The sequence below is a fragment of the Myzus persicae genome, unplaced genomic scaffold (genome assembly GCF_001856785.1).
Source record: "Myzus persicae strain clone G006 unplaced genomic scaffold, MPER_G0061.0, whole genome shotgun sequence".
In the NCBI taxonomy this organism is placed as follows: domain Eukaryota; kingdom Metazoa; phylum Arthropoda; class Insecta; order Hemiptera; family Aphididae; genus Myzus; species Myzus persicae.
The window spans coordinates 490490-509953 of record NW_019102620.1 but is presented as its reverse complement, the minus strand read 5'-3'; the positions used below and the strand labels follow the sequence as shown (position 1 = coordinate 509953).

At 30.0% G+C, this 19464-nt stretch overlaps 1 protein-coding gene and 1 pseudogene across 1 annotated transcript; one reads left to right on the top strand and one right to left on the bottom strand.

The window, feature by feature from the left end:
* The first annotated feature begins 7558 nt into the window (after positions 1–7558).
* On the top strand, positions 7559–17803 carry LOC111032747 (cytoplasmic protein NCK1). Its single transcript, XM_022313193.1, has 8 exons — positions 7559–7874; positions 13467–13676; positions 13777–13987; positions 14072–14317; positions 14396–14687; positions 14773–14955; positions 15020–15240; positions 17578–17803. The coding sequence occupies exons 2-7, from the start codon at positions 13550–13552 to the stop codon at positions 15224–15226; spliced, it is 1266 nt and encodes a 421-aa protein (XP_022168885.1). The 5' UTR covers positions 7559–7874; positions 13467–13549; the 3' UTR covers positions 15227–15240; positions 17578–17803.
* LOC111032731 lies at positions 10038–11361 on the bottom strand (annotated as a pseudogene).
* Positions 17804–19464: the final 1661 nt, after the last annotated feature.

Sequence of the window (19464 nt, the reverse complement as noted above, 5' to 3'; positions counted from 1 at the left end):
TTACGCCTTGAGAAATTTTTTTTTTAATTTTCAAATTTTTAATTATTCTCGATAAAAATATTTTCACTCAGTAAAATGGTTTAATTCAATATTCAATGCAAGGTTCTTCTCAAGTCTCTCTTACGTAAGTTCAACAATATAAAGGATACATAAGCACGATTGTGTTCATGTGTATTTAAAGTTCAAATTTGGAAAAGATTCATCAAAATCTCGAAAATGTTCAAATTATTTTTCAGTTAGAAATTCATAAAAGTATTTATTATCATTGCCAACATATGAAATTTTAATAGAAGGTTCCCATTAAGTTGGTCTAACTTTCACAAAGAAAAAAAAGTTCACCGGAAAGTTATGCTATTGTAGCCATAAGATATTTTTGATTTCTATTAATTTTTTGTTAGCTATTAAATTTGAATACAAGTACTCTAGGATCTCCGTTAGGTTAGGTTTTGAATCGTTTTCCGTATGTAATGATTTAAATATAACACATTCATTACAACGACATGCTCGACAACTACTGCACTGCATCAGAGCAGTACCCTGCACTTGTTCACCTTTTTGTAAATTATATAATTACAATTTTCTATAAGTCTAGCCCCTAATATATGGCAAACGCCTGTGTTGATAATTTATATGTTTTCCTAACCGAATATTTTCTTCGTAATCAATATGAATATTTTTAATTATTTTTCGATTCTCCGTATTATTCAGTGTTGTGTGGGTATTTATAAACATATATATCGTATAATTCATTCGGTATACACATCAATGAAACCTTTTGTGTTTTGACGTCAAACCTCACTAGTGTAGTTGTGGTTTTTTTTCTAGTGTGGTTCATGCCCCATTGATGTACATTTTAGTTACCTAGATGTATATAATAATTCATAAGGTGTATAATAAATATAAATTATTGTTATAATACCTATATACATGTTATAGGTAGTAAATATCCGTATAGGTACTATACTACTATTATAAAAGACACACAGTGTAGGTACTAGGTACCTATAAAATAAATGTAATGAATAACGATGCAGAAGACAATGTGTTCGGTCACCCGACGATACACCTGTGTATAATAAAGTGGATTTTAGTCGTACATAGATATATGACTATATTCATCTAAATTCTTATAAAATTATTTAACAAGAAATTGGAAAATGGAATAAAACATGTAGTATATAAAATGTATGAATAGTATCAACTGTCTTTTAGTTACCGATAGAATCTATAGTAGAAATAGGTATAATAATTTATTGGAAATGATAAAATTGCAATGTTAACTATATTACACTTAATTACAATTCTATCAAGTACCATCCTAAGTACATAAATGTAAAAATGTAGTACCTAATTATTCATTTTTATAATATATTTGAAAATATATGAAATTGTTTTAACTTTTTATTAATTCATTACATCTTGTGATTATATACTGTCCAAATTCAATGAATTACTAAATTATAAATGCGTAGCAGTTTTTAAAATAAATATTCATAGATTTTCAAATACATAATGTATGCTCTTCATGTGTGATGGGTGATGGCTAATGTTTTGTATTTACAAAAAACAATATTTTTAGACTATCGTGAATCTAAAGAATTCTCACCAACGTATAGCATGCATTGAACAAGACGAGGGCCAAATAATTTTTATCTGACGTTTATAACTTATAATATGTATTATGTAGAGCTGGAAGTGTATGCACTGAAAACTACTGAAATTCACTAAAATATGTCTTAATTTTTTTATTCACATTTGTGTAAGTAAAAACATCTTTTTATATTACAATAATTTTAGTTTGACTTGAAATAGAAAATTATACAATAACATAAACGCATATGATACAAACATGCAGATGCGCTTGCACTTCCAAGCCTCGCACTTATATGTGTACATCTTCAAAATCCCTAATCCCCAGTATAAATCTTATAATTAATAAAGGCGTATGATATATAACAAACACGAACTACCCGATTTACGAAGGGAATTCGGGTCTCGTGTGAAGGCATAATATATAATCTTATATTTCGAGTGGTGTTGAAATTCCAAACCAATAACGGAAAAGTCGCGAAATATAGTGTCGATTTGCAGTGCCGCTGCCGGGCTACCACACGCGTTTACCTCCTACCTGTAGGAGTAGCTAGGTACAGCTGAATACGAAGCAGACATGCCTATAGAGTTTGACAATAAAGTAGAAAGCGTAAATAACAATAACAAATAAATCTATTACATTCTTGTGTAATTGTGTAACAAGAAACACAGCAGCAACTCGAGTATTGCCTTTATCCATATTATATTGGCTATTGTAAGCGGCAATTGTCGTATAGTTAAATGCGTATTAATGTATGGATATTAATTATTAATGATATTATAATATAAATGTTTAAAGATGGGTATTGATTTTGTAGTTATGTATCACACTGAAAATGTTAATCGCCATTATACATATTTTATAGATTTATAGTACTGATGTAGTGTTGAAATTAGGTATGGAGGGATGGGTAAAACAACTGCTACTGAGATTTAGCCGATTTAGGGATAGTGTGATAATAATATGGTCAACCGCAGCCGCCGATAATCATATATTATTATTATTATTATTATGATCGGTGTATTACAAATATTCCATTCGAAAACGATGCGAACGATATATAACTCATTATTTGTTTATTACTTATTATAACTCACGTACAGATTCCGAATTGGGTCCGAAAGTGAAAAAATAAAATTTCGGAAATTTCGTAAACATATTTTGTGTCTAGTTATTATATTAAATTATATTATACATCTAAAACCATTTTTAATATAATATTTTGCCCCCTTTATAATAGATATTTGATTTATATATTTATAATTTTGGAAATAATTCTTTCTTACATAACCTACATGTTTAGGTACATATAGAACAAATTCACTTTACTACGTCCTTCACAAAACCAAAATTTTATTTTTTGAAGACTTGTTTTTTAACTCTGGTTTTGAAACGATTTGATATTTTATGTAGCACCTACCCAGTACCCATATTTAAATAAATTATGACTTATGACAAAAAACTTCAAAAATTTTGTTCTTAAGCACAAAGATTAAGTATATTTTCAAGGAAAAAGTAAACCTGCACGTGTGTTACCGGTTACTGATTAAAAATTAATGTAAAACAGTAAAAACATAATAATATTCACTCTATAAAATTAAAAACACCGGACACAGCCCATGTAATTGAACAAAATGAACATATAATATTGTAAATCTGTACTTTACAAGAAAAATACATAAATATAAGTACTCATATTTTCGTCATATCGACTAAAAATAATTCATGCCATCGAAAAGATTCGGCTGAAAAAACCAAATATTTTGATTTCATTCTATGTCCGCCGAATGATATAATTCTATTAGGAAGTTATCTGACTTCAAAAATATGTGGTCAGATAGAGTATAGACCACAAAAATACAAAACCAATTTACAGGTTATTATATTGTTTTTGTCCGAAATCAAATATATAGCCTGACCATAACCTTAAGTTACATGTATATTATAGGCTAACCTATTATATAAGTATATAACTCATCATTACAATTTGCATAAATTATATAAAATTATTAAACGGATGAATTGTGTATCTAGATTGACAACAATGCCCTTTTTTGTAATCTTAGGAGCATCTGTTTACTATTTTAATTATAACCAAGGCCCACGGGTGTCTGATTGTAATATTACATAATAAATTATAAGTTATATAAACGTATCAATGTATCATTATTACGGTACCTACTACCTATATACCAGTGACTGCGTAGTCCGTATTAATTCACCCGCTAATAAGCGGATAGCATTAGTAAAATCAACGGCGTTTCTTTAATGCTTCGAACGAAAAACACACAAAATAATAAATATTATGATTATATACCGTTTTGCGTTATGTTTTGTTTAATGATATATCATATATTTTGTTAAACGTTACGTTTAGTTTTGTGTTATTTATTTATTTATGTTTATCGTTTTCCGTTATAATTACGTTTACAAATTTCAATCGTTTTTTATCAAATATAACGTTATAATAATAACGTTATTATAACGTTTGCAAGCCCTGATTATGAGTCATAATTTATGACATATTATGTACGATATTTTAAGGTTCAATCCATTATTATTTCGTTAAATTAAATGCATTAAGATTTACGACATTTGGTTTTGCACACTAGATTAAGAGGATATCACATGTGTGGTCTCCGTAGTCCGTTTTCCAAACATAAGTACTATAGTGTAAGTAACATAGTGTACAACAGGGGTGGCTAATTTGGGGCGTATCTTATTAACAAAAATCAAAATTTTAATATTTTTTTCATATGTATTAATATAATAAAAAAAGTTTTTGTTATATAGGTATATGTAAGGCTAGGTATAGAATACAGATTAATAAACAAAAATATAAAATAAATGAGTATGAATAATAAATAAAAAAAATAAAAGTCAAGCTAAATTTATTCGCTTGGTATTTTTTTCGTGTACTTTTTTAGTAGGTACGCTTGATCTGGTTGCATTGATGTAAGATCAGTTCTTAGTAATTCTGTGAGATGGTCATCAGCCGAATTTGAACGATGTTTCGATTTAACTATTTTCATTGATGAATAAAGCGATTCATATGAATACGTCATTTCAAAAATTGATTTCAATTTTACCGCATAGTTTTTAATATTCGGGTATTTTAAAATAGAAACATGCTTAAAAAATTCCAATATAGAGAGACAATTTTTTATAAACTGTTTAAGACCTTCATATTCTAATAAATCCAAAAGTTCTATTTCGAGATCCGTTTTCATTGACATTAACTAAAAATGGATTTTCTGAAATTCGTTAGAAAACTCGTCATCTAATTAAAACAAAATAATATTAAACGAATTCGTAATTTGATGTGTGTATGCCGATATATATATATATATATATATACATCGGCTGTTAGCTATCTTAAACTTAATTACTTTTGTGTTATAAAAATACAGATTAGATCAAATTATATACAATTATAAAATGTATTGACAAACATTTTGGCTTTTCATATCATCATTGCATTTATATAATATGTGACTGGCGAACATATTCATGTTTTCCACCCCTGGTGTACAACAATGCAAATTTGTGTTGAGTACCTACCTATAAAACTAATTTTGTAGTGTCAACTTTAATATCATAGCGAGTTGACCTATGATCAAATTTACAGGTAAAATTATAGGTTATTATCTAAGGAAAATCTCAGATTTCTGGTTTATAATTGGTATTTTATTTAGGCATTTTAAAATAGGAATATTTCACATAACTCACTATTTAATTAAAATATCAATAAAAGCCTACTACTTACCAGATACTAATTTTACTTTTAAGTTTGATAATAGGTCAATTCAATCTAATATTAATGTTAACACAAAATCGGTTCTGCTGAACGCAAATTTTCTGTTGTACATTGAGACAAGTATAAACAACACATGGCGAGTGTGGCGTCCTCTTAAAATATACTTCACGTTCACGACTTCATAGGGTCCTTCACAACCGACGGTGTACCTTTACGTTCAAGTGGCTACATATTATAGTGTATTCTACACGACCTATTATTCGACGTCGACAATACGATCGTGAAAGGTAATCAACACGACAATACATTAAACGACCATAATGGCATATATAATATTATAATGATTTAGTATATTGTATAATATATTCTATTTACATAAAATATAGGTGCCAGGTGGTGCTGCTATAATATAAAAGGTACATAATAATATAATATTGCGATAAGATGTACGCACATCATTGCAAGTTTGTTGTATAATATAATAAACTATAATACCGGACGTCGACGGCCGTCTGCAGCTGCGGTAGGTACCTAGGTTAATTGCTATTTGCTACACATTATGCCCACAATTGACACCAGACACGCCGATCTTAGAATCAGTGGTTAAATACTGCTGGAACTTGCAGCAGATACTGGGTAATAATGTAGTATATACCTATGTAGCTTATAGTAATATATATATCATATTTTCACTATGACATTATGTCAATATAACCAGACTTCTAGTCTTACAATAAGACTTTTTGATTTTTATTGTTTCACCGATTATGTCCAACCCACAAAAATGACAAAAGGCAATTCAGCAATATTTAAAAATATCATAATTAATTGGTTTTTAGAGCATTGGTAGAGCATTGATGTATATTGTATCATGCAGGTATACGAAATAAATTCTTTTTAGCAGCTAGCAAGTATATTTGGGTTTCCATGTACATGCTAATACGCAATAACCGCAAATTTTAACCTGCATTTTACACGACTAGAAAGTGTGTGAAAGATTATGAATTAAGAAAAAATGGATTAACCTCTCACGAGTCACAACCACATACTATTCATAGTCTTCTCGATTCTCCTCACCGGGTCTAAATAAACTCATACTACTATTGTATACAGAAGCATTTTATTTAATATTTATCGTTGTTGTCTGCAGTTTAGAAAAAAAGACAATAATAATTATTTACTGAAAAGTCTGAAGGAGGAAAACTCCCAAAAAGTCGACTATATTTTGCACCTAACGCGTCGTTTAAAAATATCGTTTGTTCAATAGACATCAAGTAGGTATTATTTATTTTGTTATTTTTTTTTAATAAAACTTAATATTTTAGTCTTAGAACGGGCAACGAGTGTGTCGCGAACATATCTGTGTGGGATACAGTTACAGTTTAAAGTTGTGGGCACTTGTAGCGTAGTAGTTGAAGTGTGTGAACACTGAGTGTTATGTGCCGAACAATATTATCTATTTTTTTTTGTATTTTCAATATGTACCACACACCCACGCATTTTAGATTTTGAGACAATCGCCCAAAAAGACCATTTTCGGTATGCCACTGGACACTAATAGTAGTTGTAGTACAGTAATTAGAGTAGTTGTAGGCTACTATTGGCTCTACTGGAACACACCGTATTACGGTCGAATACAGGATTTCTGTGCAACGTAGACGGTAACAACAAAGTGGACAATGTAAATAATAACAATAACAACGAGTCGTGACATGCAACAATAACAATTACCTACCTCAGGTAGGCTACCTAACGACAATAATAAATAATACGTTTCGCCGCGTTGTGAACGGCTCACCGGCTGGCCAACACTAGAGAGCGCCGTTCAACCGTCGCGCGCGTCGTGTCTGCCGACTGCGGAATAATAACAAAATAATAATAAAACGAAAAAACTCACACACGTACACGCGGTACGGTAAAGTTTTGGCATCGCGCGCCGCCCGTCGTTCGCCCCCGGGCCCACCGCGCACGCGCCCGCACGCACACTCGCGCGCCCACACGCGTACACACACGCACGGGCGCGCGCACGCACGTCACAACACTCGCGAACTCGATCGCAGGCCGGTAGAGTCGCGAGCGGCGGCGGCGGCAGACTCCGCTGGGCGTGTTCTGATCGCCGCCGCCGACACGCACACACACACACACACACACACACACGCACGCAATCATCACTCGTCGTATACCGCGAGCGACGGTGTTTGTTACGCGTGTGTGTGTGTGTGTGTGTTTGTGTGATTGCTCGCCCGTCGACGACGACTCGCGACGCGACGTACGGAGGACCCGAGACCACACTCGACGCCGCCGCCGCCGCACGCACTCGACACCCGCCGCTGCCGCCGACATTGATTCGATCATCGGGTGCGCTTGTCTCCTCGCCGTCTCGTTGGTGTTCCGCGTCGTCGTCCCGGGCCGCTGCTTTTCGTCTAGACGCCGCGGACCTTAGCCACGGTGGTTAGCTGCCCCGCAAGCGACGTCACCGACGCCGCCGCCGCCTCGTTGTCCGCTCCTCGCACGCCGAACACAAAGGTGAGTCACACTGAACACCCGATCGACTACTTGGTCGAGTCAACCCACCACCCACCCGTGGGCCGGCGACTCGTCGTCCGAGAAGGGTCTCTAGCCCCGTCGCCCAAACCTTATTTCATGTACCTTATGGACCATAAGTTATGGTGGTCGTGGAGGGGGAAGTAGAGGTGTTTCTTTAAGATAAACACATATTATTACACAGGTAGGTAAGTAGGTACTTGCCTAGTTGTTTTACGTTGATGATTACGTCTAACGGAATTATGAGGAAGTGTCGATTGAGAAACAATGCCTACCTACGTGCATGTATCATGATTATTTTATCCTGGCTGACTGTAGATTTACCGACTGCATTTTTGGTATTTACTACTATCTTCAGAACAAGGACTGGACAGTTTGTGACATGAGTTCTTGCTCAGACTTGTGTATGTATCTATATCACAGTACCCCGAGTCGTCGGGTTCAATATATCTATTTACTTTTTGAATGGTCGTGTAGATGGACGTCTTACAAATTATAATATTGCATGCGAGCTTAGTATAGACTGGTTGATAAGGGACTCTTTCAAACATTATCCGACATTGGTGCATAAGCAACTTTTATTTTTGGTGTTCTGTGGCTTATTACTCATTTATTATAAAATAAATTATTTTTTGTTATCAGCATATCCATTACCCCTCCGATGTGTTAAATGTGAATGCATTCTTGTACACAATTTATACCACTTTTACCCTGACTTTTATACTAAGTGTTATGACCTTATTATATCATTATTAAGGAAAATAATTTTAACATGACTAATATAAACAAATAAATAGGTACATCATAAATGATTATAAAGATAACACAAATGAGCATGCCAAATGATGGTTAATAACTTGAGATATCAATTAGTGGGTGTTATTAATCCAAAATTTGCTATTTACTTTTATATTCTTACCTTCTACTTACTGTCTTTAGACATAATATTATTTGAGCTGTATTAACTTGAGATACCAATATTGTAAACAAACAACCGTTTGTATATAAAAAAAAACTTAGATAGGTAGTATACCTACTACAAATTATAATATTTAAATACAACTACATTAAGTTATTGTAATACCTAGTACCAACATTTAGAAAATTAATAAATTCCTTTTCTGCTATTATCGAGGCTATTACTATAGGTTTAAACTGATTTAAACATTTTTAAAGATGTTAATTAGTATAATTTATCTTTGCTTATTCCTATTCTTGATAAATAATATTAAATTGTATTTATAACCTATAATGAAATAATGTAGGTAATATAATAATAATAATATAAATATTGGGTATATATATACATATGATATTGGTACAAAATAGAATAGTGTTTTCTTTGTTTCATATAAACTAAATTGGTGGGTAGTGAACAAATTTATACAATTACAGATGAATTAGTTTTAGTTAAGCCTATTCTTTTTATTGGCTTAAATGTGTTTTACTATTGAGTGATTAGGTACCTACCTATATGCTATGATAAAATTTGTATTATCTTTCTATGGGTACTTACATACTTTAATTCATTAAAAAAAAGCAGACAAGGTATCTAGAGAAGCCATTTAATGAGTTTGTTAAATTTGAATTCAATGATATATAATCATTGAATATAAGAAACGTTTCCTAGAGAAGATGTTCTGTCAGCCTATAATATTACCAAGTTTATTTATTATTTTTTAATATTAAAGTAATTTATTTTACTATTAGGCATTAGTACTTTCTACAGTAGGTGAAATTTATTTTTGCCATTCAATAATGTCATTGTTTGTATACACGGTAACGGTCCAATATGCGACCTACACACTGATTTACGGTCCAATATGCGACCTACACACTGATTTACGGTCCAATATGCGACCTACACACTGATGGTTCAATACGTGTAAAATACAAATAATTTTAATTTTTAACTAACCTTTTTTTCATTCCACTTCTCAGTGTCGTCAATAACTATATGTATTGTTTTTCATTCCACTTCTCAGTGTCGTCAATAACTATATGTATTGTTTCAGTCTGTATTGTTATGAAACGTATTTTTCATATCAGTCAAAAATGCATCAAAAATGGTTTTTGGATTTTGACACGATCTCCACCACTCTTCTTGGAGTTGTCGATCTAGTAAAGGAGACGCCCCATTTTTTTTTATATTATATTTGGATTTCACAATTCTCCATAAGCCTTCAATTTGTTGAGTGTGTGCTCCTGTTTCCGGGTCAATAAAAAATTCTGAATGGTTAACTGTTTGATGAATATATCCATGATGATTTAATGTTGAGTACGCTCTCCATTGGTCACTATAAATTGTCGTTCCAGTTTTTATTTCATTTTTAATAATTTGTAAAATAGTTTCTCGTTCCCTTTTTTCTTCTATAAAAAATCGCTGTTCTAATAATAAGTCTGGCCGTTTCCAACAATTTCCAAATACCCATGGGCCTACTATACGATTCCCATAATTTTTATTTGTACGTACTATTTCATTTTCATCAGAATCTTCGTTGCTGGAATTACTTATTTCTCTTAATGGCTGATGGTCCCCACGCTGTAATCTACCACGGTTATACTTCCTTTTACCCTGAAAAAGGGATTCGTCAATTTGGACAGTACAACCAGGACCACCCATTTTCTCTCTTTTTGAAAAACAATATACTGGTATATCTCTGCATAAATTATACCAATCAATTATGGTGTTTTTGCTTCTTCTAGTCCAATTTACAGCTTGATTTATTGGAACTAAATTAACCCAGAACCAAACTATTTCCATTATTTCACATAATGATAGCTGACTATTACAACGGCCGTTAAGATCCGTGTATGTAAAAAAGTCACTATCTTTACGAATCGATTGGTAAGTTTGGCAACCCCGTTTTGTACATCGTAATGTTACAACTCTTTTCATAGTGCCATCAGAATTTCGTTTTTTACTACTTCTTAAATATTCCACAAGTTGGCCATTACATACGACACCGTCTTTCACCTTTATACATGTCATCGGATTATCAGCCAGTAATAGCCCTCGGTCTTTTAAATATTGAACACATACCACTTCATCTCTAATAATGTTCCTATATAGGTGACCAATAGTAGATGTCATGTTGAGTTTGAACAAAAAAATTCACACGCACAAAATAAAACTTAAATAAAAAATCACAAAACGAGCGCACGACACATACGAATGAAATCGGAACTGTACTAACTGAGGACAGTAAAGTATTATAAAAGATTGTAAGTAGGTATACCTATCGGAGAACAAAAATAAAATAAAATAGAATAAAATGCCCATAATGACAATTATCGCGATAAAGAAACCTGTAGATCAACTCTATCTTATCGGTAGGTCGAGGAACATTTGTAGGTCGCATATTGGACCGTTACCGTATACACTAATATAATAATTTATATATGTATATAGATTAAAAGTTTCAAGTACCCAGGAATAATATTTTTGAATTAACTAAAAAACGGCTAAAAAATAACTAAAATTGATACCCTTTATTTAAATTTGAACTTAAAATGTCTATAAAAAATTGTTAACTCATTTTTTTGATTTTTGAGTTACAGTATGGACTACTTTTGAGGAACCTCTTTCTAAATTTCAATTCTTAGCTATAAAAATTGTACATTTTATACCTACATTTTTAACTTCAAAATAATTTTTAAATGCTGATAAAAATAACATGTTGTTTACATATTTTAAGTATTTTTAAACTAGTATTGTAAAAATGTGTGAGGAGCCTTGTATTTCATTTTCAAACTTTTTTACCTAACAAATAAAATGTTATTGATATTTGTAGAAAAATCCCTTGAAAATGTCTATTAACAGCTCAAAAGGAGTAATACTATTTTTAAATTTTATCGTTCATAGAAAATGCTAATAAAAACATTCAGTGAAAATGTCATGTATCTATACTAATTTTTTTTTAAGTTACACCTAAAACCAATTAAAAATTTCCACTCTTGATAAATACTGGGAATTTGAAATGTTGATCTCTTGAATGTACCAATATAAGATTGGTTTTCCCATTGGAAAACATACTGATATTGAGAAATGAATCATTATTTTGAATAGGTACTTATAACAGGTCTTAAAATGTATTCTAACTCAAAAAAGAAAAAAAACACATTGTAAAATTTGAGGTAAAATCAATACAGTCATTGTAATCTAAAATTATTATTCACATTAAATGTATTTATTATAAATAAATGTAGGAAGTTTACCATTAGTAATAGAAGACCTAAATAATTACCCTGAGACATTTCTACAAATGTATTTTTAAAAATATTTTTCCCCATTATACTCCTAGATTCCTTTATCATTTAAAATATTTTTATATATTACCTATTAGTTTAATTCTGAGTTATAAAATTAAATTTATTGTTGGCCAAATATAAGTATTATTTGTGTGGGTTACAGTCATCAGTCAACATAAACATAATTAAATTAAGTTGTATGTTTTATTACTTTGTAGTTTTCAAAATTCTTATTAAATATTCTTGAGGTCATGTTATACATTCTTAATTTTAATCTTGTTACGTTATGTACTATTTAATGTTTGATTTATTGCCCATGGCTGCAGTAGATTAGACCACTTAAAAGATACCAGGAAAATCACATTTGAACTTCATTATGTTTGTAATGTGTACTTGTTTGTCATCAAAACTGCCAAATTCAGAATGTAATGATTTAAATGTATTATGTTAAGTGTAATACTCCATAAGAGTCTAAATAATGTCTTCTCTACACCTAATACACTTAGTTGACTTATTCAATAAATATAAACTGCCGTGTTTTAGGCTTTGAGGCTTAAATTATCAATTAGCATAATATTCAGCATATACATCCATGGTTTTAACATTTTAAATATGTTATCATTTTATGTTATTATACAATTATATAAATGAATAACATTTTAAGGACATCCAGTTTTGAACTATTTTTAAAAAAGAGGTTGATATTTCTAAAAGTGTTTTTTAGTTTACTGTAGCAGGTTCTGAATGTGTATTCTATTTACCCAGACAGTGTAAAATTAATAGTTATAACAGTATAACTAAATATAATCTCATGCTTGATCACACATTTACACTGCGTTCATTTTTTTTTTTTTATGTCTATTCATTATGTAGGCATTTTGATGTTATTATTTAAACAATTTCAAATTAAAAGTAATATTTTAGTTGCATAAGTATTATTGAAGTATAATAAACTAGTTAGAATACTTGAATTACCTAGTATATAAATGTATGATATAAAAATAATTTCTTTTAATATTTGTTTATAATAGTTTGGACCTCTAGATACAATTCTGACACAAAGTAAATAATCAAGCTTAGATAATAATAACGATTTTGATTACTCTTAATTTCAATGAGCTAATGACATGGTAATAAAACTAATAACTGATAAAATTGTATAGGAATAAGTTTTTTTTTCTTGGATAATAGTTAGTATTTATTATTTTAAATAATAACTAATGTTGATAAATGCGTTGATATTATAAATAAATAGAGTGTTTAATATATTGTATTAGTATGTTTAATAAAACAAAGAGTAATTACTTATTTTTATATTTTCAGGACATGTCTTGTCAATTTCAATGCATTTAAATTTTCACTAGACAACTAAAATATTGCTATAGTTATACTAAGTCCATACAGTTATGTTGGAAGCTAGATTGTTAGCTGCCGATCGGGAATCAGCTACTTGGCAAGGCAAGTCAGCAGCAAATAACATACGCCCTCCGCCACACACACCTCATCATCATCACATGTCCGCCATGAGACCAGGTAAACATTTTTTTGTATTTGTGGTTTATACTTTTTTGTTCGACTTGGACTTTTTTTTAATACATTTTTAATAATATAATTAAAATAATATTTTTTTTAGTAAATAAATCCAACCAAGAAGATAACTGTTATGTTGTGGCTAAATACGACTATGTAGCGCAAAGTGCTCAAGAATTAGATTTACGAAAAAATGATCGATATTTATTATTGGATGATTCAAAACATTGGTGGAGAGTTCAAAATGCTCGTGGATTTTCAGGTTATGTGCCAAGCAACTATGTGAAGAAAGAAAAACCTTCTCTCTTTGATAGGTTAAAAATATTTACTTAAAATTATAGTAAATAACTGCTTAAATTATAAATAATTTTAACTTATTTGCTTTTGTCATACTTTAGCATAAAGAAAAAGGTGAAAAAAAGTGGAAGTAACTCAAGCACTGGTAGCAAAACATTACCATGCAGTAGTCATGGCAATGGCCGTACTGTAAGTGAATCTCCTACAATGGCCAGACGTTTACCAGCTGATCCATCTGAAGCAATTGGTACAGCTTTAGTAAAGTACAACTACCAAGCTCAACAACCTGACGAATTATCTTTAATCAAAGGAACAAGAATATTAATTCTTGAAAAGAGCAATGATGGGTAAAGCTTTTGTACAAATGACGACCATATTTGCTTATAATTCAATACATGTAGTTAAAATTTGAAACTTAATTACAGTTGGTGGAGAGGTCAAAGTGGTTGTATGGCCGGTTGGTTTCCGAGTAATTATACCACTCAAGAAGACGACAATAATGGAGATGACATGGGCCTCCACACATATGCAATGGCTGAGAATGTGTTGGACATTGTTGTTGCCTTATATCCATTCACAGGTACATCTGACCAGGAATTAAGTTTTGAGAAAGGTGACCGCCTGGAAATTTTGGAAAGACCTGCTGCTGATCCAGAATGGTATAGAGCTAGAAATGGCCAAGGCCAAATTGGCTTAGTACCGAAGAATTATTTACAGGTAAACAACATTTTTATACTAATATAAAATATGGTATTATGAATCTCGAAAGAAATAATTATTACGTATATGTGTGAATTTAAAGGAACTCAGCGAATATTTAGCCCAACCATTAACTCAAGCAGCCAGTAGTGTAAAAGTTATTGATAAACCACATTTGGTGGGAAAACCATGGTACTATGGAACAATAACTCGAGCTCAATGTGATACAGTATTGAACAACAATGGGCAAGATGGTGATTTCTTAGTTAGAGACAGCGAGACTAATGTATATTTACTATAACTAAACTAAATAATTTACAAAAAAACTTATAATATTGTTATTTACACAGGTAGGAGATTATTCAGTGTCTTTAAAAGCACCAGGACGTAATAAACATTTCCGAGTGCATGTTGAAGGAGCATTGTATTGTATTGGTCAACGCAAGTTTCACACTCTTGATCAACTTGTAGATCATTATCAAAGAGCTCCGATATATACCAATAAGCAAGGAGAAAAGTTGTTTTTAGTCAGAGCATTGCCTCGAGCAAATGCATAATGATTAAATCATTGGTAAGTGTTGTTATTGTGGTAACTAAAACTATATGTTATACATAAATATATTTATATTTTAATTATATCTGAATTTGTTTAATTACTAAGTATTAAGAAAGACCAAAATGTTAAGACAATTTTTTTGATAATATTGTTTTGAAAAAGTTATTATATTATATAAATTTAAATTATTTGTTCTTTCTATTATTAATAATCGATAAATTATAATAATTTGATGTGTGCTTTATTAACATCACTGATAATATGAAAGTATTAACTGGTTTTTTTTCGCATACATGACTACTAGTTGTGAGATAAGTGTCAATGTTCCATTTATTTTATAACACACTACTCTTTTCCACAAAAGAAAAGTACTGCCCACCCGAAAAAACTGTTCATTGATTGCGCACATCCCACCACTTTATATACAGTATTTTATGCATCAAGCTGCTGACACAAACTTTCACAGCTTATCGGATGTTATTGTTGTTTGTTTACAAATGGTGGTGGTTATGTGAAATGGATATGATGGTCCTTCTAGTTAACTGTTAATTAGATATGCTTAAAATGGTACCTTTTCTCATCAAAAAGATTTGTACATTAGTCAATACTAAAAATAATTAGTTAGTGGAATTTCTTAATTATTTTAGTACATTTATATTGTTTTGCATTGCATTATTGTTTTATATTGTGTGTATAAGTTTTAACAAAGTTGAATTTATTTAAAAAAAGTTAGTGTAATAATAAAACTAATTATGTTAAAATTTTATACAAATTATTAATTTAACAATAAACATGTAAGAACGTTAAATCTTTTTGAGATGGATGAAATTTTTAATTAAAATAAGTAAAAAAAATAACTATAGAAAAATTCAAAAAAAGTTAATGCCTAAAACCCATATGTGTAACTTGTCTGGATATTTAGTGAAGACATATTAACTATGTTATAAGTTTATTCATGTCTATTTTATCTATTATGTATATTAATGTTAAAAGAATTTAAAGGCCATCTCCAAGTTTCCCCTGACGTGCCTTTGACCATAACAAAGATTATCAATGGTATTGTAAATAACAAATGCAGATATTGTGGTTAACAACCCATCCCTAGTATTTAATGCCTCCTTAACAGTGTTATTACAGTATTGTACAGGGTAATTTTTCATTTGACTCTTGTTAATCTAAATCTATTCTTACTCATTTACAGCTGACAACCAAAAAAGTTTATGAGCTAAAACTGAATTTCTTGAAATTTTCTTACATACAAATACCTATCGCACGTATGCTTGCCTATTCGTATTTTAATCTGCTTACGTGTATATTAGTGTACTAGTGCAGCGGTTCCCAAACTTTTACGACCACGGCACCCTTAAAATATTGTTTGTGTTTCGCGGAACCCTAATGTCTAATCCAACTCAACTATAATTTTTGTAAATTAAAAAAGGAAAATCAATTCCTTAAACTCTCAAGTCCAAATAATATTTTAATGATACTGTTAATGACTTTTCATTATTAAACTTAGTTAAAAAAAAATTTTCAATCAAACATTTTTTGAACAACAAACATTAAATAAACATAATTTTCTCAATAATCTCATACATCTAACGGAACCCTTGACATTGTCCCACGGAACCCTAAGGTTCCGCGGAACACACTTTGGGAAACGCTGTACTAGTGTACTACACTTGTTTATCTATTAGTTTTTCAGTTATTTATAATTTGTGCACAATGTTGTCATATATATATATTGTAGTGATCTTGCAACTACAGGTGTTATTGAAAGAAAAAGGATGAAGTGTATTTATTGAAATAAATGCGGAGACCTTTAAATGTTGTATAATTTCGATGATATATTTCAATTTAAACACTTTAATGATAACTGGTGAAATATTATTCTATATAAAAATATCGTACTCTGAGAATTATCCTAAATGTTTAGTAAAAAATTGGTTTGACACGAATATTTTCTAAGTCCTTAAAAACTAACTGGACTAACTGGTGTGAACATGCTCTGGGTCATCTGGTTCAATTACATCTGAACATGGGCTATTCAGAGCTATCCTATATAGGCCTACCCTCTACTTCTCTTAGCCATCTTGATATGAATATCTTTTCCAAGGATGCTGTGTCCGTCTGTAATCACCCTACCTTATTACTTAGACCTGCTCTCCTTGGATACTCATTTATTATTGTACCTCATTTACGCTGTTGTGTAGTAATATACTGTTGATTATACTATAATTAGGTTAGAAGCGGGACGCCACTCTATAACAATTATTTTAAAATCATTATTTTGAATGATTGATTGAATTCAAATATTTGTAAATTAATTAATATATATATTTGTTATATTTTCAGAACAATGAAAACCGTAAAACAAATTGGTGTGAATTTATATCAAGAAAAGTTATAATTTAATGGTATCACATAGAAGTGAACTCCCCATAAAGTAATAAGAAATCAATCATCCCAAATGTGTTAAATATCAATTATTAGAACCATTCAATAGACTAGTCATTTAATAAGTTCTCCCAAATTATTTTATAAATTTGTTATCTTTTTCTTTTTTCTTAAACATTTGTTTCTTTTGAAACATTTGAACCTTATTTCATTTATCTTTTTTTGTTATACTATAATTATTATTTCTTCATAGTTGGTTGTACTGTAACCAATCACTTCAGTGCTGAATAAAATACATCTTTATTTATATGATCTGTTTAGTAAATATCTATTAAAATTAATAGTGATATGACTTGTTCTTGTTCTATCCATAATCTGCTGTGAAAATGTGATAACGATTTGTATTGCTATTTTGTATTTTGACTTTTATAAAATTATAATAGTTTTAATAATATTATACGGCTACTGTCATTATGTAAATGTAAATAGTGTAATTAATTATTATTATCATACAGTAGTTTAGAACATTGAGAACTTTATCCTCTAAATGCTGATGAACAAGTTTCTTATGAAAGTAATGAAAAAGCTAAACAATTAAATAAAGAAATTTAGATATTATTTTTATTTGTATAATTTTTTTTTTACTATCTAAATAAGTTTAATATAATAACACTACTATTATCCCATATTTCTAAGTACCTTATAAAAACTATCACTACTAGTCATAACCGTGTATTTTAAATTATGTTATGGTTACAAACAATTATTAATGTTTGAAAAATGCCTATTTTATGTACATCACTGTGTTATATAATAATTGTGTAAACAGAATAGCGCTTTTATTCAGATCTCTATATATGTATAAAATATGTATATGAACATTCAGACTAAATTGAATTTGTTCATTGATCTACTACACCAAATATAAATAATCTTATCATCTTTAATAAGTTTATTAATAGTATATGAATCTATAGTTATGTAAAATGATGCTCTCTCTTGAAAGGGTGTTGACATTTTTGTTTTCTCTTTTTTATGACTCGTAGGCAGCATAATTGTGTTAAGTAAAGTTCATTATACTGTACGTAATTTATCTATAATTATTCTTAATCAAATTAACAGTAAACTTACTATTTAATTATTATATACTTTATAATTTTTTTTTTTGTTTTTGTTTATTTTTTTATTTTAATCAGATGTGTCAACTATTCAGATCATTTCTGTTGTGGTCTAGTTATTCCTATAATATTATAATAATGATATGTGTATCTATATTATGGTTAGGTATCTAAAAGCATCGATACAAATTTTATGGTTATCGAATATTTTTTAAAATGTGTTGTAAAAGGATAATCTGAAATTGATTAGGTTTAGAATTTTGTATGTTTTTATTGATTTTCCAAAAGATATTTTGATGTGTATAATATAAAGTTTTTTCTCGTTTTATTTTACACGTAATTTGTATAATTTTTTTTCTCACATTATGTAAATAAAAGTTAAGTGTAATATTTGAGTGTATAAAAAATTAGACTTGCATTTACTTTTCTATCAAAGTATATATTACGGATTAATTTAACATCAATGTTTTATTTATTTTAGTAGTTAAATTATCATTTTTCTATTCTTTGTGTTTTATCCATATTATAATATGGTAGTTGGAAAGATGGATTAATTGTAAAATACATGCTTTACATCAATTACATTTTCCACACTTTCCTTTATGTATAAAAAAAAAAAACTATTAACAAATATCTTAAAGGGGCCGTAGCAGGAACAAATTACGTAAAACAGGTCAAAAGCTAGACAGAATTATAGAACTTCAGTTTGAAGGATTTTAATTTTGAA

Coding starts and splice junctions, on each gene's coding strand:
- LOC111032747 (XM_022313193.1), top strand. CDS start 13,550: ATGTTGGAAGCTAGATTGTTAGCTGCCGATCGGGAATCAGCTACTTGG. Junction 13,677..13,776: donor CATGTCCGCCATGAGACCAG/GTAAACATTTTT, acceptor TATTTTTTTTAG/TAAATAAATCCAACCAAGAA. Junction 14,688..14,772: donor TACCGAAGAATTATTTACAG/GTAAACAACATT, acceptor GTGAATTTAAAG/GAACTCAGCGAATATTTAGC.